Below are 26,431 nucleotides of genomic sequence, written 5' to 3'. Positions count from 1 at the left end.
GTCAGCATACCAATAATTCAACAAATGCAGGCAGAACAGCTCATTTGCAGGTAGGCGTAGCTAGTATAAGCTAGCCATCAGGTAGCCCTATTGCACGTGTTCAGCACATGTATCCATGGATGAGAGGCCAGAGTAGTATGGAACATACACTACAACTCTGCTGGCTGACTGCCTGTTGCACTGCCTGCAGGTGAGCACTCGAGTTGGAGCAGCCTAAACCAGAATATCGGAGGAAAAAATACTGACTTACCTGAAGCCTAATGTACTTAGTAAGAGTCACAATGATGAAATATCTCCTCTAAGTGATAGATTTTCTCTGTTTAAGGGAACTAAATATTTGAAGTAACATATTTAATATTATATATTTATATTATGTTTAATATTAATATATAATATTTGGGCACTTCTTATGTGTCATGTGGTAATTAAGTATCAGCCTCTTGGTAATCTATGGATGATCAAAATATAAAATATTCTTTTCCTCCTGTATCATTCCTGGGTAGAAAAACTTCAGAAGCTACATTTACCCATTCTTATCCTTCACTTTCTTTGTTGTGTGATTATTAATGGCACAACATGCAATGTCATTTGCCTGACTATGATGAACTGCATCTATAATGTGTGGAGATGTTATGTCATGTCAAAAGAGCAATCAGAATGCTCAAAGCAGGTAGACTGCCTGATGACTGGCATCTGAGGCAGCTGCCCCTTGGAACAAAGTGTGGGTCCCTATTCCTCTAACTTCTCAATTATCTATGACAACTCATCACTTATGTTTCCACTTTCCATTATCTGGCAGAGGACAAACTCCTGTTAGAAATAACTGCTCAGGTTTCAACTTACTGTTGGAATACTTTAACACACTACCATGTATTGCTAATATTCGGAAATAGGACATCACTGGACAGTAATGGAAGGCTTAATAAATAAATAAATATATCCTACAGTCAAGTCAGAAATAATTTTGCAACCTCTGGCAAAAGATCTTTACTTCCTTTTCCTAGATGTACACACTTTACCTTTGCGTGTCCTAAATTATAAATATTTACTAGTCTCTAAAATAAACCTGTCACAACATGGAACTAGGCCCAGTCTCTTCAGTGGCATATGTTTAAAAGTCAAGTCTCCAATCACATAGTGTTTATCAAAAGAAAACTTTATCTATACTGAACTGAAATATTGAAAATGTTTTTCACTTGGAAAGCAATGATCTTTAATGCCATATTTTAGCAAGTGGTACCTTTGATTGGTTACTTCTTAATTTGGCATAGGGATAAGATGTTGAGGTGGAATACAAGAAAAAAATATGGTGTAACTGAAAACTATAGTTTGTTACTATAATATATGACAATATTATGGAGTACTGTCATTATTCTATCCTAGATATTCCATTACTGTAATATATATTGGCTATGAACTATAAATGAAAGTATATTAATTTCAAATAAAACAACAGAATAAAAAAATATGCTATATTTTCAAAAGGGTGTGAAATAACTGTAAAAGTGTCTTTCTTTTACAAAAACATTTATCAGAGTAATTTTATGCACTGGTTTAGCTGGAGCAGCTGACTTTAATGTAGTATGACGAAGGAGGTGGGGGATCAGCATAATTCCTTATTTCTGCTGCTTCCTGAGTGGTGAAAGGCATTTTCAGTATTTCATGCAATACCCTCACTTCACTGTAATCATCTTGCTCTGCCTTCTCAATAGCAGCTTGAGCCATCCAGTTTCGCAGTACATATCGAGGGTTTGTGCGCATAATTGTATCTCTCCTCATATCTTCTGTCAGTCCTGTGAAAATAATTTGGAGATCTTTAATAACTCAACAATAACAGTTGAGAATGTTTAAATGAGTATGAACAAGATCTTTGTGCATAAGAGCAATATGAAACTTATAAACTACATTATAGATTGACAACAGAGTTTGAAACAACACAATTTCTAGATCTACATACATACTCTGCAAGCAACTGTAAAGCACATCAGAGATGAACAGGTTTTTACCTGATCCAGTCAAATTTTTTTTCTGAACTCCAATTTAGTCATTTAATTTCCCCTAGATTCTCTTTATTAGCCATCTGTTTTTGGTCACTCAAGCATTAGTAGAATGAGATTTTGTACTTGACTTCCTTTGTGGATTAACTATATTTCCTGAGGATTCTTCCAATGAATCTGGGTCTGGCACCTGCCTTTCTGATGGTTAGTTTTATGTGGTTTTTGTACCTCAAATTACCCCATATGCCTATACAGATAATCTTTTGCGTCATCATCATCATCATCATCATCATCATCATCATCATCTTTAAACTGTACAGGTGGGAACTGTTGTGCCAACACATATTCTGCCTCAAAATCCACTAGATCCTACCCTACACCTACCTCTGTACCTGTTTTAATCACTTTTCTTTCCTTCCTTCCTTCCTCTCCCAAAAAACTAATGTTCTTCTCACTACTTCAGTCTGTCAATTCACTTGAATTCAGTGAGTATATGAGTCTATGAAACATCAACCACATTGTTCTCCCAGAGATATTCTCCTCTAACTCCATTTAATCTGTCCTCTCCCTCCTAAGCCCTTTTCCTTCAAGCCTTGCCCATGCGTTACAGCATGGAATAATCTACTACTGCTCACTGCACCAAGGAGAGCTATCTCTGGCAACCCATGCCTCTCTCTTCCTTTTGTAGCTTTCTTCCCTCCTTTTCCTTGTACATCTCACCCATTCCACCCACCATAACACCTCAACTCAACTGGGGTGCTGTAGCAGTTTGTCAAGGTACCTATCTACTATGCAACACTTCCACTATACATTGAATGTTTACATTTCCAAGCAGAATTTTTGTAGCATAGGATACATAACTTTATTTTTTACAAATTGTCAACATAATTTATTTTGCAATTCCATCCAATTGTGAACTAAACAAAGCTTATTAAAGAAAGAAACAGGAGATTCAAGTCATTTTCATACACTGGTGATGATAGGCCCAAAATGTAAAAGTTCAAATGTATGAATATGATGGTAGCATTGATGCAACAAATAGTTCAAAAAAGGTTTGGAACAAGCTAATAGATCATAAAACAAATAAGCCTAGTTTTATAATGTTCTTAGTGAAAAACAATTTTATTCAGTAACCTGACACTGGAAATTCAATCATCGGGTTAGCATTTCTTAGATCATTTGGAACTGAAAGTTTCTATAATCTCCAAAACATTCATTAGAATCACTTTCTAGATATCCTGCAAGCATCTCTCTTTCCCCTTTTGTCACACCACATTGGATTTCCTTTTTACGTGGTTATTTAATAACTGTTCAATGGATGGTCTTTTGAATTTCATTTTAATCTCAGAAAAGTTACTGATTTTGTTTCAGCAACTGCTGCTCAAATGTTTATTGTTATGTTTGCTGATTGAGACTGACAATGTGGCATATTGTGAATATGATCAGTGATGCAGTACAGGCTACCCAAAAGCTTTTGAGCTAGTTGTAAAAGGCAGATTCTGTTCCAAATTTCTTCTAAATACAGTTGGACTAACATCATATGCATCTGCACTGCAATGTTTCACTTTTATTTTTAAGATTTGTGTTTCTTCATTGTACTATAACTTGTTTTCCCATGCAGCTCACTTAATGTGTGTGTTGCAGTGTGGTAGTTCTTGTCTTATGGTGTGCATGCAGTCTCAAACACACACTGCCAATCACACTGCTCCATTCGCTAAGATTTTTAGACACTCCTTGTCTTTAAGAGCTGCTATACAACTATTCTGTCATGTCATTAGTTTGAGTTGTTCACTCAAAAGGACTAATTTTGAATCACATTGTTATATTCTTTTAAAATACATACACATACATACATCTCCACATATGAAATATTCCTTTGGTACTGGTTACTGCTTGTTACATTAGACGATCATTATCACACTTACTCTTGCACTGTTAAAGACACAAAATAAGTACATATGGTAAAAGGTGCAACATAATATGGAGGGGGCAATAATTTGGATAAATAATGGCTAATACATACTCATCAACAACTGACAGAGATAAGTGCTGCAATGGAGTACAAACATTCCTACCACCACAGTGAATAGACAGTTTGGTGGGTCACTTGAGTGGAACATTACCTGATTTTGCACCGGTAGTACTGAAAGTAGAGACTCTAGTAGTAGAGCACACGATGGGCAAGGTGGAAAATATAATCACATTTCATAATGGCCAGATTCTAGGTGCCCAGTGTATGTGACAATCTATCTTCAAGGTGATGCAGGAACTGGGCTTTTCACATGCTACTATGAATGTGCTTGCTGTGAGTACTTTGATGAGGGAAAACTGCAACCACCAGAGTCAACTGCCATGGACCACAAGACATTGATGACAGCAGTTGCAGCTGTCTGTTGTAGATCATAACAGGGAACAGGCTAGCCACTGCAAATCACTTGGCAATTCAATGCTTGACAACAATACTCCACAAGCAACCATACCACCATGAAGCAGAAAATAGCAACCACCCAACATAAGTACCTCTGCTCACAGCACGTCAGAGAAGAAAGCAATTATCTTGGTTGTATGAATACCACTACTGAATGCCTGAAGCATTCAAGGTTGTCACCTGGATTGCTTAATCACAGAACATGTTTGTTGACATTTGCCACCCATGAATTTCTTTAGATGTGGAAACATATGTAAATTCAAGCATGCCAAATCCATTGAATGAATTTTATGTTCCAACAATTCATACTTAAAATCTTTCAGTATCCCATTACCAAAACGTCTTTGCTGGCAGATGGATTGTCTTGACGGAACAAGATTTGTTTCCTTCTTTCCCTTGGAATCCCACTCTACACTCAAGTATTTTATCATCTACTTTCTCTGGAAAATTTGTGTAGTGTTTGCTAGTTATTATTTTATCCTTTGCAAAGCAGTCAATAAGAGCAATCCTTTCAGCATACCACAAAATACTGGCCATAACATTGCTATCAAATGAAATATGACCTCACCTGTTTTAGTTGAGATCCACTGGCATCCAATCCACTGCCTTGAATACTGTTTCATTTCTAGGTTGAAATGGTCAACCAACGTCTCCTCCACAGTAATGTATAAGTGCATAATATAAGTTTTATTCTTTTTAAAAATGTTTAAACACAAGTGAGATGTCTGAGTTTGCATTTGGTTTTGGTCACTATTCAACAAATGTGGCACATTTCTTGCAGAAAGTTGCATCACAATTATTTCCTCATGTTGAAAATGTATACTATTTATTACAGCATACACACTGCATCAGGGACTACACATCTTTAAATCCTAATTTACCTCTGCCATGTAGCACCCTCTGTGAATGTTCTTATCTGTGGCTGCTAATTTGGGAATTTCTTTCAGTAGAACCCCTTATAGCAAAATATGGCAATGTTTGAATTCAGACACAGACGAAGGGAGTAGACTCATTATACATCTTCATCAACCTTGGATAAATTTCTGTTTGCAATAAACTGTCCAAAACTGAATTTTATGATGGCACTCTATTCCAGTTTATGCTTTTGAGTGGAGCACATAGAATACAACTCAGTTCAAAGAGCTGCATTACCATCATCATTATGAAAAGTTTACAGGCACTGGGCAGGTCTGTTTTTGAACATAAACTTCTCCACTTTCCTCTATCCTCCTGATAAAACTCTTACCATTACCTTCTTCCAGTTCCACCTACATATTTCCCTAAATACTCTTCTCCACTCCTTTCAAGCAGCTATCTCTTTCTTTCTTCCTCTTAGTCTTTTGTCTTGTTTCAATTCAAATTTTGCTTGGTATTCTGTTGCAGGTCATTCTCTTTACATGTCCATGCCACTTAAGTGATGCTCATTCTGTATACATCTGAAAGGGCACCTCTTTTACCATTGACCTGAACTCATTATTTCTTTCTCTTCTCATCCTTGTTATTATCACTCCATTTCTGTGTAATTTCATTTTACATATTGTACCTTGCTGAAATCTATTTCTTCATTTCCAGCTTTCAGAAGCATATGTCAGAATAGACACAGAATAAGATGGATATATTATTCCCTTGGTCTCCTGTGGCACATCTTTGTCTCACACCATGCTTTTAATGCTCCTCAGAAATGCTACTGCTTACCTCCATCTCCCAATGACTCACTTCATTTCTTCCCATTTGTTTTCATTATGGTTCTCAGAATGCTCGGATTTCTGTTGAAACAAATGATAATGCACCTGTTCACAATTCATTTCTCATTTGTGAATTTTTGATGAAAAAGAACACTGTTTTGGTTCTCCAGCCTCCATATTCATCAGATATTCAGCTTCCAAAAATAAAGAGTGTTTTATAAAGCTTTCATTTTACAATCTTAAATGAGATTAAAAGCACATCACTGAAAGAGCTTAGTGCTATCTCAAACCTCTAGTTCCGGGGATTGGATGAAGCTGTGGCATAATTGTATAGCACCTAATGGTTATTCCTTGAAGGAGATAATGTTAACACAGACAAATAAATATAATTATTTCCAAAAACTGAAAATTAACGATACTTTCAGAACACAGCTTGTATGATTGCAGAAATCTGCCTCCATTGCTGTGATCATTAACACATGATTCTTTCATAGCCAGTATGTGGTGAACAATGGGAGAAGAAGCAGTGGCCTACATCTCTTGATCACCAGACATTGCACCATTGTCCTTGCTTAACTTTCAAACCTCTCCACAGTGTCTCAAGAAGTAAGGGTGCTTAACACTGTCAATGGTGATCTGTCCATCAGGGGCTCAGCAATCCTCTTGGTACTATTTGGGAGAAGTTAACTATGTACTCTGCATTGGGTTTCCCTTCTCACATTTATCGACAATAATATAAACATGAAAGTACACTATAAAAGCAGCAATCACAGTCACCCATACATACGCACCTGACACTTCATAAGTTTGGAGAATGGCAACAGCAAGCCATCACCACTAGGACCTTGCCCAGGATGGTGATATGGGACCTCTCATCAGCAACCAATGCTTATTTCCTGAGTATGGGACTCACTCTGACTATGGTTCTAGGAGAAATCCTGTATTATCAATGAGTTGTCTGGGTACTTTTGTATGGCTGCTTCTTCAACAGCACAATTTTTATTGAACACCAAATATGATAAATATATCGTAGAAAATAATGTATCCTCACTTTTCTTAAACCAAACGGAAATAGTCTTCTAGAGGTGGATACCTCTTGGCAATTAAAGTACTATAGACATTATTGAATAACTCAAATGTTAGACTTGGAAAATACTGTAATTATGTCAGACAGGGAAGCAGTATAATAAGAACCACTGTCTTGGTGCATGCTCATGTTGTCAGTGCACTCACAGCAGGCACAACATGTGCTCAAACAGAGAATGGACACTACACAACATTTGCAAAGAGATGTGTACATGACAACCAAATGCCAACGGCCAGGAATAACAAGTTACAAAATAGCCAAATATGGAAAAGTTGTCGTAATTAAGTTTACCAGAGTGCATGTGGTACAAATCAGTGAGCTGAGACAAGTGAGGCCAAGACAGTCTGCAGCAGTCCTTAAATCTGCTGCTGTTGTTTACCCATGTGACTTGGTGCTGGTGCATGTGTCATTCTGTGTTGGAACTAGCAACCTCGCCAGACATACATGCAGGCATATCAACTGACTTATCAATAAATCCATTTGGATTACAAGAGGTATAAATACTGAGTCTACTGTGGGCATGTTTGTATATTTGAAACATAATTCTTCTGTACTGCTACTTCATTTAAATAACAAACATAATGAAATATCTTCTCTGTTCTCTCCCCGCTCTCCTGTTGTTGTTGTGGTCTTCAGTCCTGAGACTGGTTTGATGCAGCTCTCCATGCTACTCTATCCTGTGCAAGCTTCTTCATCTCCCTGTACTTGCTGCAACCTACGTCCTTCTGAATTTGCTTAGTGTATTCATCTCTTGGTCGCCCTCTATGATTTTTACCCTCCACACTGCCCTCCAATGCTAAATTTGTGATCCCTTGATGCCTCAGAACATGTCCTACCAACCGGTCCCTTCTTCTTGTCAAGTTGTGCCACAAACTCCTCTTCTCCCCAATTCTATTCAATACCTCCTCATTAGTTATGTGCTCTACCCATCTAATCTTCAGCATTCTTCTGTAGCACCACATTTCGAAAGCTTCTATTCTCTTCTTGTCTAAACTATTTATCGTCCATGTTTCACTTCCATACATGGCTACACTCCATACAAATACTTTCAGAAACGACTTCCTGACACTTAAATCTATACTCGATGTTAACAAATTTCTCTTCTTCAGAAACGCTTTTCTTGCCATTGCCAGTCTACCTTTTATATCCTCTCTACTTTGACCATCATCAGTTATTTTGCTCCCCAAATAGCGAAACTCCTTTACTACTTTAAGAGTCTCATTTCCTAATCTAATTCCCTCAGCATCACCCGACTTAATTCGACTACATTCCATTATCCTCGTTTTGCTTTTGTTGATGTTCATCTTATATCCTCCTTTCAAGACACTGTCCATTCCGTTCAACTGCTCTTCCAAGTCCTTTGCTGTCTCTGACAGAATTACAATGTCATCGGCGAACCTCAAAGTTTTTATTTCTTCTCCATGGATTTTAATACCTACACCGAATTTTTCTTTTGTTTCCTTCACTGCTTGGTCAATATACAGATTGAATAACATCGGGGAGAGGCTACAACCCTGTCTCACTCCCTTCCCAACCGCTGCTTCCCTTTCATGTCCCTCGACTCTTATAACTGCCATCTGCTTTCTGTACAAATTGTAAATAGCCTTTCGCTCCCTGTATTTTACCCCTTCCACCTTTAGAATTTGAAAGAGAGTATTCCAGTCAACATTGTCAAAAGCTTTCTCTAAGTCTACAAAAGCTAGAAACGTAGGTTTGCCTTTCCTTATTCTTTCTTCTAAGATAAGTCTTAAGGTCAGTATTGCCTCACGTGTTCCAATATTTCTACGGAATCCCAACTGATCTTCCCCAAGGTTGGCTTCTACTAGTTTTTCCATTCGTCTGTAAAGAATTCGCGTTAGTATTTTGCAGCTGTGGCTTATTAAACTGATTGTTCGGTAATTTTCACATCTGTCAACACCTGCTTTCTTTGGGATTGGAATTATTATATTCTTCTTGAAGTCTGAGGGTATTTCGCCTGTCTCATACATCTTGCTTACCAGATGGTAGAGTTTTGTCAGGACTGGCTCTCCCAAGGCCGTCAGCAGTTCTAATGGAATGTTGTCTACTCCCGGGGCCTTGTTTCGACTCAGGTCTTTCAGTGCTCTGTCAAACTCTTCACGCAGTATTGTATCTCCCATTTCGTCTTCATCTACATTCTCCTCCATTTCCAGAATATTGTCCTCAAGTACGTCGCCCTTGTATAGACCCTCTATGTACTACTTCCACCTTTCTGCTTTCCCTTCTTTGCTTAGAACTGGGTTTCCATCTGAGCTCTTGATATTCATACAAGTGGTTCTCTTTTCTCCAAAGGTTTCTTTACTTTTCCTGTAGGCAGTATCTGTCTTACCCCTAGTGAGATAAGCCTCTACATCCTTACATTTGTCCTCTAGCCATCCCTGCTTAGCCATTTTGCATTTCCTGTCGATCTCATTTTTGAGACGTTTGTATTCCTTTCTGCCTGCTTCATTTACTGCATTTTTATATTCTCTCCTTTCATCAATTAAATTCAATATTTCTTCTGTTAACCACTCAACTGAGGCATAAAATACTACATAAACTCTAACCAGGAACGCTCTTTATGACTTCTCTCTCATACCTTCTTCCCCATGAAACTGTCAGAGTTGTGATCAATATTTCAATTAAACTCAGTAGGATGGGCACATGTAAACAATCGCCCTTAAGGACACCATTACATCTATGAAAAATAGTGATATTGAACAAAACTTACTGAATTTTGGATATGTACAGATAACTGTCAACTTTCCTTGCATTCTGACACTGCTGTTCCTTCTTAATTTGCATTAATGCATCCTAGTTTGGTAGCAGTTGGCATGGATGTGGAAATTTTAAGTTTACTAAAAACTATATACATTTGAAGGTATACTGACAATGAAATCTTCTGGTGTATTTGTGTGACTAGAAATAGAACAGAAATGTCTGCTCTCTTGGTACGCCACAATTACATTGGTAGAATAAGCTGGAGAAGAACCTCACTCAGACTATAAGAAAAGGAAGGAAATTGGTCAGTTTTCATGGCCTGTGTTTGGTAAATGATTAAGATGAGGATGTGGAAAGTGAACAATCTACTTTTCTGCCGTCACACAATGTTTCATTTCTTACCATAATCGAGGCTTACTCTTCTTTTGTAAAGTTCCACAAAGCGTTCATATGCATTATGACTAGATAATCTCTGTAAGGACCACAAGTTTGCAAGCTTGGCGGGATCTGTCATGTCTGCTAACTCGATCTCACCAAACTGCCTAAATGTCATTGTAAAATCTGCTCCAGTCTCTTCCATCATTTGCAAGAGCAGCATCAGTAAGTCATTGTCAGAATCATCATATCTTCTTAACCCCAACTTTTTTGCAAACACACATCTGCAATAATTTAAGTTCACAGAATTACACTTCCAATAGCGAGTTGAAAATCATGGTTCAAATCAAATTTCAAAACTTCTTACCCGACTCTGTGGTTTGCATATGCAGACAGTTGATTCAGAAGATCCAGAATTTGCCTCCTTTCATATTCAGTAACTATAGCAAAAAGAGCATATGCAAGTTTTTCCAGATTCCATGCAACAATCTGTGTAGGAAGAAACAAAACTTATTCTCTTTAGTAATTTCTACATCCATTTTTATATTACAAAATTCATGCAATGTATATTTCTATCGATTCTAATTTATTCTGCTAGTTATAGATTGTTTCATTCTTAGTTATTAATTCCACTTATATTTTGTATTCCATGGTAATAGACCACTAGTAGTTCCCTACATACTGTATTTTTTATGAATTGTCTACCGAACTTTTGTTAGGTAGTTTGCTGTGCCAACAAAACTGTATGTATGTTTTCTTTATTAATTAGCTCTGAAGAATTGTCTGAAAGCTTGACAAATTTTCAGTCTTGTTTATATGCCTGTCGGCCACTCAATGCCTAAATTATAAGGTGGTTGTTACTTTTACTCATTCCATTAACTGTAAACTTTAATCAGCAGTTGCTATTAGATGTTCCAAATATGAGAGATTTATGATGAAATCCTAAGTAAAAACAACACAGAAAAGATAGTTTGCTACTCAACACAAGTGAGTCGTAGACTGGCATAATGAAACAGAATGCTTTCTTTTTCAATGTACCAGTCTGCAATTTAATGCCTCCACTAAATGGTGAGTAGCAGTCTATCCTTTCCATACTGTTGTTATTCAAGACTGGGCTTTCCGCTGTTTGAAACCATACGTAATTAATGTAGTACTACAGCTGGCTGGTAGTGGGATAGTTGTTTTCTGACTATGTATTTACACCGTGCAACAATAACTGTGGCTAATGAATATTTAATTATGTACCTTGGAAAAAGACAAATCTGACACGCAGCAGTGAAGTAACCATTACATTACATTACATTAGTGAAGTTTCTTGGTTAAAAGGGTTCGTGGAACGTGGAAACCAGTCAAAGATGTACATTTTATTTAAGTGCAATACAATGAAATTACTAAATATTACTGTATTTCAGTGCCAATATTACAAAATAATTCAAACAAACATTTTAACAAAGAGATAGAGGGGCTGGCCAGAACTTAGCTCAGTACAGCCGATAGATACACATGAAACAGAACCGAAAATTTACGTTCCTAGCTTTCGGAACAAATGTTCCTTCATCGGGGAGGAGAGAGGGGAAAGAAAGGGAAGAAGGGAAAGGAGATTCAGTTACTCACAACCCAGGTTATGAAGCAACAGGGAAAGGAAAATAGGGAGGGTAGCAAGGATGGAGGCATGGTTGTCAGAGGGAAGCCAAAGATATTCTACTGTAAGTACTGTGCCAGCTTCAAACCAAAGAGGATGCATACAGAAGTAAAGAGGTATATAGTATAAACACAACTATGTAGGATGAAAAGATGCGTGAATGGCTAAAGAGGAAAGGGAAAGAGGAGAAGACTGAAGAGTGAATGGGAGTGAGGTTGTTTAACGTAGGTTCAGTCCAGGGGGATGGCGGGATGAAAGGATGTGTTGGAGTGCAAGTTCCCATCTTCGCAGTTCAGAGGAACAGGTGTTGGATGGGAGAAGCCAAATGGCACATACGGTGTAGCAGGTTCCTAGGTCCCTAGAATTATGCTGGAGGACATGCTCTGCTACTGGGTATTGGGCATCTCCAATTTTCAGTTCTGTTTTATTTTTATGTGTATCTATCGGCTGTATTGAGCTAAGTAATGGCCAGCCCCTCTATCTCTTTGTTAGTATTTGTTTTACATCTTTATATGAGATTTTCCATTAATCATTCAAACAACAATTTTTAATAGTTTCTGCGTACCTTCAACGAAGTTCATGAAACAAAGATGTGTTGTCCTATGACTATGTGGGGCTACCCAAAAACAACCGGAATTATTTTTTAAAAGCTACATATTTTCAAACTGTTTACAAAAAAGCCTTATCCACTTCAAAAGATTCTCCATTACAAAAACACATTTGTCCCACCAGTGCTTCCACTGTTCAAAACATTCTTTTAGTCATATTTAGGAAGGGCTGACAGCTCCTCCCTCATTTTTTCCTTGACTTCTTCAATGTTGTCAAATCTCTGTTCTTTCAGCCCCTTTTTTTGCGAGGAAATAAGAAAAATTCTCATGGAGCCAGGTCAGGCAAGTAAGGTGCATGGGGTACAGGAACCACGCCACAGGAACCATGCCATTTTAGCGACAGACACACAAACGAACACAAATATACACACAAAATTCAAGCTTTCGCAACAAACTGTTGCCTCATCAGGAAAGAGGGAAGGAGAGGGAAAGACGAAAGGATGTGGGTTTTAAGGGAGAGGGTAAGGAGTCATTCCAGTCCCGGGAGCGGAAAGACTTACCTTAGGGGGAAAAAGGGACGGGTATACACTCGCACACACACATATATCCATCCACACATATACAGACACAAGCAGACATATTTAAAGACAAAGAGGTCTTCAAATATGTCTGCTTGTGTCTGTATATGTGTGGATGGATATGTGCGAGTGTATACCCATCCCTTTTTCCCCCTAAGGTAAGTCTTTCCGCTCCCGGGACTGGAATGACTCCTTACCCTCTCCCTTAAAACCCACATCCTTTCGTCTTTCCATCTCCTTCCCTCTTTCGTGATGAGGCAACAGTTTGTTGCGAAAGCTTGAATTTTGTGTGTATGTTTGTGTTCGTTTGTGTGTCTGTCGACCTGCCAGCACTTTCATTTGGTAAGTCACATCATCTTTGTTTTTAGGTATATTTTTCCTACGTGGAATGTTTATATATATATATATATATATATATATATATATATATATATATATATATATATATATGTGTGTGTGTGTGTGTGTGTGTGTGTGTGTGAGAGAGAGAGAGAGAGAGAGAGAGAGAGAGAGAGAGAGAGAGAGAGCAGGTGTGTCGTCGTGGTGGAAGAACCAGTCTACTGTCTGCCACAAATTGGGTAGTTTTCGATGAACACTGTTGTGCAATCTCTGACAGTTGATCAGTTGTTTGTCAACAGTCTGTGAGCAGAAGCTCTCAAACTTTTGATTGTTTTCGTTCATTTGGGTAGTTGGTGGATGTCCAGATTGATTTGCCATTTTTAAATCAAGCAAACCACTTGTACACTTGAGCTTTTCCTGTAGCACCATCTTGGTAAGCTGTTTTCAACATTAAAAACAGTTTCAGCAGCATTTTTACAGAGTAGAAAACAAAATTGCACAGATGCATGTTGTTCACTTAAACAAAAATGAAACAAGAACAAAGCAGCACTAGCAAAAACAATCCCTGCAGATAAATAGAACGAGCCAGGTTAACAACACGGATGGCACTGAACTGGCAATGAACTGTTCTATATACACCTAGCAGCAGAAATGCGTACTACACAATCTCTGCCCACGGCAATGTTTTTTTTGTTCTCTCCCCCCCTCCTCCCCCCCCCCCCCCCCCCCTTGTCAATATCAGTGAGTCAACTGCAATCCGACAACTAATGCAAACACCTTGGCATAAAAATTTGTGAGGATATAAAATTGAGTGTTCACATAGGCTCAACATAAATAACACAGGTGACTTATTTCAGTTCACAGGTAAAAGACTGTGATAATGCAAACAGTTAACACAGGATACTATTTACAAAACACTTCTGCAATCCATCCTAGAATATTGCTCAAGTACATGGGACCCATACAACATAGAACTAACACAAGACTTCAAATGCACACAAAAAAAGAACAGCATGAATGGTAAAAGGTTTGTTTGACTTGTAGGGGAGTGCCATCCAAATGAAAAACCTGAACTAGCATACACTTGAAAATAGATGTGAACTATTGCATGAAAGCCTACTCACTAAGCTCCAAGAACCAGTATTATGAGAGGAATGTAAGGACATACCAATGTATTTCTCCAATAGTGGTCACAAAGCAATATACACTATTATACGAATGTGTGGTGTCTGTTCTTTTGGACATGTCTGAAAGAACAGACATCACACAGAATCTACAGCTGAGATACATATATGTAAATTGAAGTTGGAGAGAGGGAGAAAGGAAAATGTCCCAATGCAGCTGACAGCAGTGATCCCCTTTCTTTCCTTTCTCCCCCTTCAATTTACACGTAATATCAGACTAATTATAATGCGCACAGAACCATTTAAGCAGTTCTTTTCAAACTACACTCTGAATGAATGGGAAGAAATGTGATACAATGACAAATACCCTCTGCCACACATTTCACAGAGGGGTTTGTAGAATATGTGTGTAGATAACATAGAAAGAGTTGTCTTAAAGAAAGTTCTTTGCTTTAAGTTCCACCACATTTTCAACTAAAAACTTAATATGCTCTGGCAGGCTGTAGAGCATGTGTGTATCCATCGATCTGATCCTTTCTGTACTAATGTTAAACCTCTGAAATTTTTGTAAAAAATGTTTTCAGTCCTAATGTTATATTCACATTCTTGCTATTTTTTGAGAAATGGGAAATATGTTTAGTGACAAATATTGTACCAAGAGCAGTGTGGAAAGGGGAAGATGGGCGCGAGTAGGAGACTGGGTTGAAGTAGGTTGGCTGACTACCTGGAGGGAGAGGCAGTAAGTGTCCATTGATGGTAGTGGAACTTCACCTCCTGAAGCTTAATACTGGCTAGCTATCTGTCACTTTGTAATTTTGCCATTTCCTCAAGAAAATAATTTTGAAATCAAAGATATGTAATTTTAAAAAAGTGCCAAAACCCAAGAGCAATTCTTTAGCTTCAAAACAGTTCATAGGGTATCTTATTTGTGAGCTGCCCCACATTTGCAGCGATGTAGTTTGCTCACTGTGAGATATTTCGAGATCTCAATTGGCAGTCAATCCCTTATCTGAGAAAAAGCTGTATGGAGGCCTACGAAGAGTCATCGCAGGCAGTTTATGGGCTGCAGTTTGTCTTCCCAATGCATTCTAAGTATGCTCTATAGAATTAAGATCTGAAGAGCTTCATGACTGGCAATGCAGCTTGATGACTGAGATTATTGCATTTTGAGACGTCTTGACCAACTGCACTACTGCCGTGTGTGTGTGTGTGTAAGAAGATGGCTGCGTTCTGCATAAACAGAGACCAAGAATACTTTATGGCGTCACCAGTGTGCTCTTTGTGTCTGTTCCACACCACATGCTCCAGCCATTGCTAACACTGGTAACTGCCAACACTGGGCCATTCTGCTTCTCACCCTGGAAAATTTTAAACAGCCATAAAACCACTGCTGCTACTTCTTAATATAATACTTAATGTGTATGCTTCATACCATCATAACAAACACTACAGTTGCTAAGTATCTTCACCTAAACTAACATTTGTGGGCAGGGCATATACAGCTTAGTGTAGGCCAACTGACTTCTTGGGAAACTGCTACTTGTAGGTAACTGAAAGGTGCACAGACAACTGTTTTGCAGATGTGATTGAAATTCATTACACATTAAGGTCAGATAATGGTCATGCTCAGGAATTATTATATTTTAACACACTAACTTTGTTACATTCAAAACATAATATTTTGAATTAAGCAACTTTATTAAACTGTTCAGTTATATAAACTAGTCTATACGATGATGACATAAGTAAAGAGACAATGTCACAAAGTTTTTATTTTGAAGCGGAATATTTTCGTATTAACTTTATATACTTTTAGAACATATTTCCTCTCAACGAAAATTCTCTGAGAAGTGAGTCATTGTCCCTTGACTTTTTTCTTTGGTGGAAATATGAGTAGCACCATGTTTTAAAGTTACTTACTCTAAGGTGTGTGTAGAGCTATTGAATTTATACTGCCCACTGGAACATAATCTCTTTGAGGTGATCTCTCTCTTTCTTTTTCTTTTTCTTTTAGTTACATATCTTGGCTGGCATTATTTTGAATGCAAACTCTCTCTCTCTCTCTCTCTCTCTCTCCTCACACACATATGTGATCACTCTGTACATGTGTTTGAGTTGTGCATATATGAATTTGTATGCAAAATCAAACAGTGGAAATTGCAGGATGGAATAATGACAATATAAATGATAGACTGGTATTCACCATAAGAGGAGACAATGAATCACAGACAGGCACAACAAAAAGACTGCTATACATTAAGCGTTTGGCCAAAAGGCCTTCTGAAATAGAAAAAAAACACACTCATTCACACAAGCGCAACTCACACTAGCTACATCAGCCACAGACTGGTCGCGCATGTGCGCGCGCGCGAGTGTGTGTGTGTGTGTGTGTGTGTGTGTGTGTGTGTGTGTTCTACTTCAAAAGTTTGCCTCTGGGCTGAAAGCTTTATGTATACCAGACTTTTCATCGTGCGTGCCTGTGACTCAATGTCTCCTCTATATAGTGAGTAGCAATCTATCATTTTATAATAACGAATGTGTGTGTACATTTTCACATCTGAAGTAGTCTTCTTTAGCTGTGTCTGTCCACTGCTCAATGCCTTCTCTATGTATTGAGTAGAAGCCTGTCCTAGTTATATTGTTGAGTAACAAAATGATTTTTCTTCCTTATAACTGCGGAAAGCATATGTTTTGAAAATGAACTTTGAGGAAGAGTATTTTTTGTATCTTACCATATTTAAAAGCATCCTGCAATATTGAAGTCTGATGGGTACAAGGTAATTCATGCCTAACTTTTCCCAGTACATCTGGTGGGAACTGTACTACAAGTTTTAACTGTCTTCAGCACATTTGAAAAGAGGAGGAAGGGGGAGTTGTACCTATTGCAAGGTAACAGGACATTTATCATCACATTATATAGTTCCTCCGCCCAACAGAAGAGGACTTTCAAGACAGAAGTAGCCTAATATTTTGACTGGTCCATGGCGGTCTTGGATCTAGCTTGAGGAAGAAAGTCCAGCTCTTAAATGTAGACATGGAAGTTCTATAAATCATTATTGACAAAAATATTGTTTTTTTCCCGATTCACTTTATTTTTCCTGTCTGGAACATTGAACTTCAGTTGGGAGCTCTCATGATTCCTGTAAGTTTTCTGGCAGGGACACCATTCCTAAATACTTCAGTTAGTGCAAATATTACTTAAAAGTCTCATTAGCAGCTGAACACTTGTGCTCCTAAGTTCTGACATGAGTCCAATTTTTTCCACCTTCAAACAATGGAAAATCCAGAATGGAATATTATGAAAAGAATAGTTGCTACTCACAATATTCTCTCCTAAAGCACTACTTGCTTTCTCTGATGACGCAACTGGAGTTACTTCTCAAAATGTAAAATGCGCTTATCTTATGTACTGACAGAGTGCACTTAAAAATCTTACAAGGGAACCTCCCCATCGCACCCCCCTCAGATTTAGTTATAAGTTGCACAGTGGATAGGCCTTGAAAAACTGAACACAGATCAATCAAGAAAACAGGAAGAAGTTGTGTGGAACTATGAAAAAATAAGCAAAATATACAGACTGAGTAGTCCATGCACAAGATAGGCAACATCAAGTAATGTGTGAGCGCAGTAGAGCCATGGCCCCGTGGTTAGTGTGAGCACCTGAGGAACCAGAGGTCCTTGTTTCAAGTCTGCGCTCTAGTGAAAAATTTTAATTTTTTATTTTCAGACAATTATTATCTGTCCATCCATTATGTTTTCATCACTTTTTAGGGAGTGATTATCACATCCACAAGAAATCCTAAATCGGGCAAGGTAGAAGAATCTTTCTACCCATTCGACAACATATTCCTGTCATGTGACGCACATGCCGTAACCAGTGTTGTATAGAATATATCAGACGTGTTTTCCTGTGGAGGAATCGGTTGACCTATGACCTTGCGATCAAATGTCTTCGGTTCCCATTGGAGAGGCACGTCCGTTCGTCTACTGATCGCACGGTTTTGCAGTGTGGTCGCAAAACACAGACACTAAACTTATTACAGTGAACAGAGACGCCAATGAACGAACGGACAGATCATAACTTTGCCAAAATAAAGAATGTAAAATTTTCATTCCAGGGAAGACTTGAACCAAGGACCTCTTTTACCGCAGCTGCTCACGCTAACCACGGTACCATGCCATTTCTGCGCTGAGACTACCTTTAATGTTGCCTATCTTGCACATGGACTACTCAGTTTGTATATTTTGCTTATTTTTTTCATAGTTCCACACAACTTCTTCCTGTTTTCTCGATTGATCTGTGTTCAATTTTTCAAGGCCTATCCACTGTGCCAACTTATAACTAAATCTGAGGGGCTGCGATGGGGAGGTTCCCTTGTTAGTAACTCCTGAAGTGGCACCACTGTGATAAAAGACGGAAAAGACTTTCAACTTCAAGTCCCAATAGTCTCACAGGTAATATTAGTTTTTTTCACAGTTGTCATCACCTCCATGTTAAAACCCAATCACAGTGTCCAGTTTGCCTTGCTGAGCATACATTTTTGCAGCTTCCTTCTGGTCAGTTCTCTTACCCTAGGATGACTCCATAACAGAGAATGATCACACACACGGATACCTGTGGTCCCTTGACACTGAGTGATATATGGAAGAGCACAGAAATAGTAAAAGAGATTGATGGCGCAATGAACTTGCTGTTTTCCAAAAATGTAGAAGAGGAGCTTTAAAAAAACACCTGGCATGTTACCCCTTTTATTTCTTCTCAGCATCCAAACAAAGGTGTCATATAGCTCCTCCTCTTTCCAGCAACTTAACCTCTAAGAGGAACCTAGCAGAGTGATGCTGAAGGGCAATAAAGGTAATGCAAATGAACTGTTACCTCTTAGTCTGTATATGGACAAGTTGCATAGTGTGTTAAGTGACTCCACCTATAGGAAAACTAATTATGACCCTAGAGGGCATGTGCAACAGAAAACTTCTGCACTCAGGCATGTGCAACAGAAAACTTCTGCACTCACGGATTCTTCCTTGTTACCTCAACAGACCATCAAGAGGCACACGTGGTTGCCAACCAGACTAAACAATATTTCAAAAATTCATAAAACAGGTTTATCTTTATGGCCAATAGAAAGCAATATTGGTGTTCCTGCATATTATGATCTCGCCAAACATACTGCTTCCTTATTAAGGTCACTGGTGTGCAGATGTTCATGTCAAACATGTAACTCCATCAACTTTATTAATAGGTTGGGGGCTATGCTTCTAGGCAGTTCAGACCATTTAGGAAGCTTTGATGTAGCATCACTTCCAACAAAGGTCCTTACCACAGAGTACTTGACAGTAATTGGTAATACAAACATCAAAAAAAGTTTTGCATCTCCTCGATTCTGAGAGTTCCAGAACCTGTACATAAAACTGGAAGAGAGATCAACATAAATATCATTTCTGCCCTTTTTATTGCTCACAAAAACCACACATCGCATGTTGTAAAACCATACAGTGAGACTTTCAGAGGTGGTGATCCAGATTGCTGTACGGGCCGGTACCTCCAATACCCAGTAGCATGTCCTCTCGCATTGATGCATGCGCATATTCGTCACTGCACACTATCCAAAAGTTCATCGAGGCACTGTCGGTCCAAATTGTCGCACTCCTCAATGGCGATTTGGCGTAGATCCGTCAAAGTGGTTGATGGGTCATAAGATGTGCATGATGGGGGTCCAAATTGTTGTCCATGAAGACGAATGCCTCACCAATACGGTTGCACTATCGGTCAGAGGATGGCATTCGTGTATCGTACAGCCGTTATGGTGCCTTCCATGACCACCAGTGGCATACGTTGGCCTCACATAACGCCACCCCGAAACAGCAGGGAACCTCCACCACATGCTGCATACACTTGACCTCCAAACACGTCTCCGACGACTGTCTGGTTGAAGGCATATGCGACACTCATCGCTGAAGAGAACGTGATGTCAATCCTGAGTGGTACATTCAGCAGCATGTTGTCGGGCCCATCTGTATCACAATGCATGGTGTCACGGTTGTAAAGGTGGACCTCGCCATGGACATCGGGAGTGAAGTTGCGCATCATGCAGCCTATTGAGCAAAGTTAGAGCCGTAACACGATGTCCTGTGACTGCATGAAAAGCATCATTCAACAAGGTGGTGTTGCTGTCAGGTTTCCTCTGAGCCATAATCCGTAGGTAGTGGTAATCCACTGCAGTAGTAGCCCTTGGGCAGCCTGAGTGAGGCATGTCATCAACAGCTCCTGCCTCTCTGTATCTCATCCATGTCCAAACGTCACTTTGGTTCACTCCGAGATGCCTGGACACTTTTCTTGTTGAGAGCCCTTCCTGGCACAAAGTAAGAATGCAGATGGGATTGAACCACAGCATTGATCATTTAGACATGGTTGACCAACAGACAACATGAGCCGTGTACCTCCTTCCTGGTGGAATGACTGGAACTGATCAGACCTCCTCCGTCTAATAGGCGCTGCTCATGCATGGTTGTTTACATCTTTGGGTGGGTTTAGTGACATCTCTAAACAGTAAAAGGAACTGTGTCTCTATTACAATATCCACAGTCAATGTCTATCAACCGGGGTGATGCAAAACATTTTTTGATGTGTGTAAATTTCAGATGGACATCAATTTTTGAACAATTTATGATGGTGTCAACTATACTTCCACAGTGTGCCTCATGGAGAAAATTTATGGTTTTTATGTAACCTCAGCTCCATTCATATTAATGCTCAGTCCACAATGGATGTTTTGGTTAGATGAAAAAATGACGGCTGTCTGGAGCACTCAGTTTATCATAAGCCAACATATACCGAATTGTGTTTACCATTTTCCAGTTGACATCACCCATTGCAGACCACTAGTGTGCTTAAAACATTTGCACAAGGGACTCATTCAGTCTGGGATCTAGACAGCTTGGCAAAGTGCTGAGACAAAATGAACAGGCTACTCAATTGATAAACCAGACATGATCAATGAAAGCAAAAACTTAGGAACTGGACAGAGAAGAGAGAGACGTCACAAAATCCCTAGTATTTCTATCCTTTGTTGCCAAATTTTATAGAAAATGGCCAGAATCCTGTGGAAATTTCAGGTTAAAATGGTTTTCTGCCCAATATCTTACATTGCAGTCCTTTTGGGGTAGGTTAAGGACAATTTGTTATTGTGGCGGGCTGTAATTTGTTGGATACCTTGCCAATGTGATACGGCAAACAATTGGAGAAACAGCGCTCTCTACTAAGAGCAATGAGAAAAAGGTTTCCCACCAGAAATACAATTTATGCAAGCCATGACAGTGGTAAATTTTTTTGAGCAGTTTAGTATAAGTGGGAAAAAGAGAACAGTTGAGGATTCAGTGTATATATGTGGGGAGAATGTAATAGCAATGATACGGAGGACCTATAAAAATATTTGATCATTTATCTAATGATCTGCAGGATCTAAAAGAAAACAAAACCACTTTTAAAGGGGATTTCAAATAATACCTGCTTCAATTTTACTTCAAAGAATTTTTTTGCTATGAATGTATGAATAAATTTGTAATTGTCCTTACTGAATAGTCTACTTTCTAGTGTGCCCATTCACTGACCAAGACCTCATCAATGTGGTGAATAGCAACATATCATATCATCTTTTATATTGGGTGGTTATAATTAAACTTTCTCTATTTAACGCATTATAACACGGAAACTAATTACCATATGAGGATCAAACTTGGTAGCATTAACGTCAAGGACATGGGGAAGAGAAATAATGTAGAATCAATTAATTGAAACACTTTTAATGTGCTGATATGGCACATCATACCATCACATACCGGTAACATTACTGCTACCAAAGGGGCTCAATATGGCACTCATCAGTGTCCAGAAGAGTCTGAAAGTGCAGGATTGTATTCTGCACTGCAGAACGAAGCATGTCTGTAGGTATGCTGGCTATCTCTTGATATGCTGTGTTTCAAATCAGCACGTGTGAATGTTCCCTGGTAAACCCTGTCTTTCAGGTAGCCCCACAACCAGAAATCACAGGGAGTGAAATCAGGTGATTGTGCCAGCCAAGCACTTGGAAATGATTGGCTGATAATTTGATCATTTCCATATGTGTTTTAGAGAAGCAGGTGAACTTCACAAGCGATTTGCGCAGGAATCCCATCTTGCATGAAAACTGTTGAGTTCAATGAATCTTTCATCTGTACGGCTGATATGACATCATGGCGAAGCATATCACAGTAACACTGGCCAGTCACACTGCACGTCTTTGGTCCTTGACCACCAACCTGTGCAAAACAGAATGGACCAATGATGAACGTAGTCATGAAGCCACACCATACAGTGACACTTTCACCATACAGAAGATTTTCATCACAGTGACTGGCTGTGAATATCCTATCATTTGGCAATTCTGTCTGTTCACCTCATCCGTCAGAGAAAAATGAGCTTCGTCTGTCCATAGGATGCTCCAGGGCCAGCCCTCATCAACTTCAATCCTTGCAAGAAAGTGGAGAGCAAAGTCAACATGTCCTTGTGCGTCCTGTGGTGCAAGCCGCTGTATGATATGGATCTTGTATGCATACCATTTGACAGTGGTTCATAGCACCTTCCGTACAGTGGACCACGGGATGTTCAACAGTCATGACACAGCATGCACACTTCCTGACAATTGGGAATTGCGCACAGCATTTTCTGGCATAGCAACAGCAATTTCGTTGCCCATCTGTGGTGCAACCAGTTGTCAGCCTCTTCCAGGAGCGACGCCCAGTTCTCCAGTTGATTCGAACCACATCATGCAGTGCACAGCCGATGGAGAAAGATGACCCTTCCATAATTCTTTCAACCAGCGATATTCACAAAGTTTACTGTTGTCTTGATGATAGAGTTTCACCAATAATACCCTGCTCCTTTTGTCCAAGCTCATGTTGACAAGTCGACAAGCGCACTGCGAATGGTCAGGTGTGGGAGACTATGAATCATGATAACTGATAAATGTAAATCGTGCACCCCATACTCTGAACATTAATGCTACCAGGTTTGAAACTCATACAGTAATTACACACACACACACACACACACACACACACACACACACACACACACACACAAAAAGTGGCTGTTGCTGCATTACTCTGACAAACCACTGACCTGATGGGTGAAGTTGCGTAGAAAAATCTCAAAATAATGTTACATCCACACTTTTGTTTCTGTTATCTCACTCAAACTTGTATGAACATACATCTTACTTTTTTACTATTAATTGTAGCAAATACATGCTAAGCCAAAAATATAAAGCATTTGTGGCTATGTACCTACTTACTTCAAGCTGCTTATCAAATGCGTATCTTTTGTTTTTGTCTGATGTATTTGGTACAAATTGTGAGTCATAAGCCTCTACAAACCCAAATGGGCCGTAGTCAACAGTGATGCTGAGGAGACTCATGTTATCAGTATTCAGTACTCCATGTGCAAATCCAACTGCATGCCACTGTACTACAAGATCTACAGTTTTGTGCATGATTTCACTGAACAATAGCACATATTTATTCTTTGCATCCTTCAGTCTTGTGAAATGTTCCTGGAGTTGGAAAAATATTATTTCATCAGATATTTCTTTTCATGCCAGGAAGGATACACTATTTATTTTTGCAGAAATAATTGTAAATACAAAGATGAATATTTCACCTGAACAATGTACTCTAGAAGTATTCGAAGGGTGGTTAGTTCACCATTCTTTGCTAGAAGCTCCAATGAGCCAAATCGGAACCAAGATGGGGCTACCCTCAGCACAACTGCTGCCCTTTCTGCTTTAGGTGTGCCTTTGTAAAATTCGTCTCTCATCACAAGATCTTGGCTGGCAACTATTGCAGCTGTTCTGCATGTTGGAATACCTGAAAGTTTCACAAGTTTCAGGCTGTTACTTTTTGTTTGCTACAGTAACATCTGTGTATCAAGTGATTTTCTACACAGCCTGAACATAAATGTTGCAAACCTCTAGGCACTATAATGGATAAATAATTGCATTTGTCTTTGTTAATACTTATAATAATAATAATAATAAAAACAAAATATAACGACCTAAATAGAACATTGCTTCTGAGCAGAGGAATTCTCTGATAGAAGAACGTAGCACCGCTCGTCCATCGTCGTCCCGTGAATATGGTGTTTTTCCTGCACCTTTCAGCTGCAGTTCCCAACGCTGACCTAGACTGAAAATCGTAACTTGATTAACATTAAATACGCCACTAACTTAATTCAACCAACCGAACAAGCATTTCACCTGTTAATATATTCTCCCAATAAAATTACTCTCCCATCTCCCAGCTGTCCGTTCCAGACGCCAAACTGATGGCCACCGTACCTATGGGCAAGAGTCACTGAACTATCAAGAATCTTATTGCCAGCCACGAAATCGACGAAATCTTGAGTCTCTGTTATTTCCGGATCCATGTCAAGAATTTGAGTCAGCACATCTCTCGAATATGCCACTAACTTCACCTCTGTTTCCAATGGCGTTGGTAACACTTGTGAAAACAGCGCACCTCGTATATTCCGGCGGATATAGTTTTCTCTCGTTTCATCGAGAGGAAGTTGGCTTAATGTGCTGGGAGAGAACGACCATTCGCTTAAGCTCCTTTTGAGGGTAGACCGAACCGTCTCCCTGAACACATTCATGGTAGTGTACGTAAAGTGCTACAAAATTCAAATTTTAAAAATGAGGGTTTGACAGTCACAAGTTCGTAGCATAACTGATGCAGTGGTCACAGTACTATGAACTGAAAGGGCGGCTCTGACCCGCGCTTAAAAATTACAATCAATTTAGTCTATCACAGCCATATGACAGCACAAACAATTCCATGTTAGTTGTTACAGCAGCACCAAAGATGTTGGAGGAGCAGAGATAATAAAACCGTAAACAAGACAACTGAAGTCGATCACGCCTGTTAGAACAAACCTGGGGGAATTGTGAAATGATTTACGACGATACTCTACAAAATTTAAAATATCTTCAGGGTAAAGGATCAGGCGACACCTTCGACCATAAATATACCTATGGTCGAAGGGCGACAGGGAACTAGCGTACAACGTTTGGAGTGGAGCAATGAGGAGGTCTGTGATACATGTTGTCGACAGCGTCTCCAGCATTAATAAGTCCGTTCTGACGCGAACGTGGATCATCACATTACTGCTAAACAGCGTATTGGATTGCTGAACCTCTTTATTGCATCTATGGTTGTCAACTGGGCGGGTCATTTTTGAGGCTTAACAAAATCTACGAAAAGTTAATGTGATTGCTGAGTGATAGAAGACAGTTCCTCTTTGCTTTTTCTAAATTAGTTCCGCACTAGTTAATCATTTTATAGAATTATTTACTGAATAAATGCTCAGTTGCAAAGGTTTCCAGTAGGCGACCTTCGAAGTACATATGGCGTTAAGAAAATATGAGCCTTTATTGGGAACGTGTATCACACATTTGCAAAGAACTAAAATTTTTCAGAAAGGTACAAAATATTTATCAGGCAACAACAAAATATAAAAAAATCAACGACCTATATAAACAACATGGTATAACTTTGCGCTACGACCAAGGAGTTTAAAATACCTCCTTGGTTAAGCTACTGAAGCAGACAAAATATATCACAGACATACATTACTAGACTGCCCAAGACGTAGCTTTTACTGAAGCCTGACGTTTGGTCAGGTATGGTTGCGACGTCAAGCAGTTTGTATATGGTACTAACACAATTTTCTAAAATGTAATGGCGTTGTAAGCTTTACGAGGTGGTTTAAAGAATTTCTGCAGTTGAACAAATATTTGCCATTTTAAGTAGCCCAGAACATTAGCGGACTGCTGTTTACTTGTGCTTCTTACTGATTATTTCTGCCGAGCGCACAAC

General features: G+C 39.0%; 1 protein-coding gene across 1 annotated transcript; it reads right to left on the bottom strand.

Moving 5' to 3' along the window:
• Window positions 1–1,458: 1,458 nt before the first annotated feature.
• Window positions 1,459–25,434, bottom strand: LOC126100181 (protein adenylyltransferase SelO-like). The gene is made up of 7 exons (XM_049910741.1): window positions 24,814–25,434; window positions 24,612–24,742; window positions 24,219–24,424; window positions 23,854–24,111; window positions 10,658–10,779; window positions 10,318–10,574; window positions 1,459–1,793 (listed from the first exon to the last, which is right to left on the bottom strand). Exons 1-7 carry the CDS (start codon window positions 25,206–25,208, stop codon window positions 1,555–1,557), a joined length of 1,608 nt encoding a protein of 535 aa, XP_049766698.1. The 5' UTR covers window positions 25,209–25,434; the 3' UTR covers window positions 1,459–1,554.
• Window positions 25,435–26,431: the final 997 nt, after the last annotated feature.

Source organism: Schistocerca cancellata, chromosome 9 (genome assembly GCF_023864275.1).
Source record: "Schistocerca cancellata isolate TAMUIC-IGC-003103 chromosome 9, iqSchCanc2.1, whole genome shotgun sequence".
Classification (NCBI taxonomy): domain Eukaryota; kingdom Metazoa; phylum Arthropoda; class Insecta; order Orthoptera; family Acrididae; genus Schistocerca; species Schistocerca cancellata.
This window is presented reverse-complemented; position numbering and strand designations above follow the sequence as displayed.

What these genes read in the sequence shown, in the direction of transcription:
- LOC126100181 (XM_049910741.1), bottom strand. Translation starts at nt 25,208, where the DNA reads ATGAATGTGTTCAGGGAGACGGTTCGGTCTACCCTCAAAAGGAGCTTA. An exon ending in AGAAGCAATGTTCTATTTAG is followed by an intron (nt 24,425 to 24,611) that starts GTCGTTATATTT and finishes TGAAACTTTCAG; the next exon opens with GTATTCCAACATGCAGAACA. An exon ending in CATTTGATAAGCAGCTTGAA is followed by an intron (nt 10,780 to 23,853) that starts GTAAGTAGGTAC and finishes CTTCCTACACAG; the next exon opens with ATTGTTGCATGGAATCTGGA.